The sequence below is a fragment of the Ammodytes marinus genome, assembly GCF_949987685.1.
Source record: "Ammodytes marinus genome assembly, chromosome: 2".
NCBI classification, from domain to species: Eukaryota; Metazoa; Chordata; class Actinopteri; order Uranoscopiformes; family Ammodytidae; genus Ammodytes; species Ammodytes marinus.
In genome coordinates, this window is record NC_137231.1 from 31,721,814 (window position 1) to 31,724,313 (window position 2,500).

General features: G+C 32.5%; 1 protein-coding gene across 1 annotated transcript in view; it reads left to right on the forward strand.

The window, feature by feature from the left end:
• antxr2a (ANTXR cell adhesion molecule 2a) overlaps positions 1-1,668 on the forward strand; it is a gene marked incomplete at its 5' end in the record, with an annotated part of 154,076 nt that extends 152,408 nt beyond the window's left edge. Inside the window, one exon of the mRNA XM_080036062.1 lies at positions 1,605-1,668. Within this exon, the coding sequence (XP_079892188.1) occupies positions 1,605-1,643 (39 nt within the window). The 3' untranslated portion in view covers positions 1,644-1,668. The remainder of the gene's footprint in view (positions 1-1,604) is intronic.
• Positions 1,669-2,500: the final 832 nt, after the last annotated feature.

A 2,500-nucleotide genomic window follows, 5' to 3' on the forward strand; every position in this document is an offset into this window, starting at 1 on the left:
TTTTGTGCCCACTGGCTACTTAGCCATTTGCTGTGCGAGAGCTCCCTCTTGGTGTTGTTGCTATAACAGAACAGTTAGAGGCTCAGACAGCTGCACACACACACACACACACACACACACACACACACACACACACACACACACACACACACACACATACAACTATGTGTTATTTGAGATCTTGCACAGGGTGAATTGAGTGAGACGTACATTTTGTTTTTTCACTATTCTCATAGAGGAAGCGAGTGGAACAAACAGGTTGGCTGTTGTTGATTGTATTTAAATGTGAATTACCGTTGTTCGAGTATTTGAAAAACAATAATCATGGTATTCTACTGTCCTCATTGTATTTGTCAAAAGATAATCCCTATATGCTTCATATAAGTAATTCCTTTTGTACTAGATTGTGTTAAATGTTAGGCAAGGCATAGAGGAAGCAAGGGAAAAAAAGGTTGGCTATTTTCATCCTTGGTTTTATTTTATTTAAATATATATTACTGCTTGTTGGAGTATTTTTTATTGCATTTTTTAATTCTTATTATCATTTCATCCATGTATGTGTGAAAAGATAATCCCTATATGCTTTATATATTAGAATATTCCTTTATTAGTATGTTTTATGTTAGGCAAGGCAAGTTTATTCATATAGGACAATTCAGACACTGACAAGGTAATTCAAAGTGCTCTACAGGGGAATTAAAAAATGCATTAAAAATTTGACATCAGAAAAGTGTTAAATTGCATTTAAGAGATGATAAAAACAGAAGGCAAAAAATGCATAATAATTTATTTTTAAAAATCTAAGAAATTTCAATTTAAAAGAAAGCTAGTAAAAGGTTACAGGTTAGAAGCGAAACAGAAAAGTCTTCAGTCTTAATTTGAGAGAGCGTAGAGGAAAAGTAAAATCATGTAACACAATAACACAGTAATAAATGCAAATGCTGCATTTATACCAATTCAGAACATTTTCTTGGCTTGTTTTTGCTACTATTGAAATGTGTTCACTGGCAAGTTTAACACGTATGCATCAATATATTTATTTTTTCTTGCATCCATACATGTATTACTGTGTTATTGTGGACATGATTGTACTTGTATTATTTTAACAGGAACATTTGACAGACAATTTTCCAATGATGATGATTACATCTTATCATTTTAAATAGATAATAATAATTTTTAATAATAAAAAAATAGATAATACATTCAACTATAGGAGAAATTAGTAAATATGCTTATGATAAATATTAGCAAATTTAAAATAAAATATAATAAATAAATAATAAATAAATAAATAAACAAACAAACAAACAAACACACAAATAAATAAATAAATAAATAAAAATATAAAGGTCTTAATTAATGTATTTTTCTTGATAAAGTCTGCTTTGTTTCTTATGATACATTTTGTTGTAAAAGTTGAAATTCCCTTTCTCTCAACTGAAATGTAAAAATAATTGTAAAAATAAATAAAAAAGGTCTTAAGCAATGTACTTAATAAATCTCTCTCTCTCTCTCTCTCCCTCTCTCTCTCCCTCCCTCCTTCCCTCTCTCCCTCCCCCCCTCCCTCCCTCTCTCTCTCTCTCTCTCTCTCTCTCTTCCAGGGTCGCTGTATGAATTTCAGCCGTGTGCCACATCAGTAGAACGGACGAACGATTGTGTCAAAACCAAGATGTGCGGACGGCTGTCTCACTCTCTGTCTGTCTGTCTGTCTGTCTGTCTGTCTGTCTGTCTCACTGTCTGTCTGTCTGTCTGTCTGTCTCTCTGTCTGTCTCTCTGTCTGTCTGTCTCTCTGTCTCTCTGTCTCACTGCGAACAAGAGGAGAGAAATTCAGGTTTATTTTGTGTTCGAAAATCCTGCCGCTACAAACCACTATCTGTCCCCTACACCGCTTTTTTTTTTTGAGCACTAAACAGTTTCCCTTTTCTGGGCTATCACACACACGGGGTGAACTGTTCATATTTACACACATTGTACCTTAAGTTATGTTCTGCAATTTTTTTCTCTGTAACCAAATTTACAGAGACATTCTGTTTAATATTTTTTTTTTAATCAAGAAAGTAATACAATTCAAGCAAAAATATCAAGGCAAGGCAAGGCAAGTTTATTTCTATAGCACAATTCAAACACAAGGCCACTCAAAGTGCTTTACAGGGGCAAGATTAAAATACATAAAACACATTAGAAGACATTTAAAAGCATGAAGTATCCATTCCCTACACTGCTTTATTTTGTGCACCAAACGCTTCCCTTTCTGGTCCCTTTACTCTAAGCACACGGGGTGAACTTTATATATTAACGCTTGTCCATTAAGTTATTTTCTGTATTTTTTCTTAATTTTAATTATTTTTTTTTTATCAAGAATAATTTGAGCAAAAATATTAGTAATAAGTATTGAGTATCCATTCCCCACACCGCTCAATTTTATATATTTTTATTTTAATATTTCAAACATTAATTTGTACATTGGCAAATTAAATTTAAAAGAAATGTTATCAAG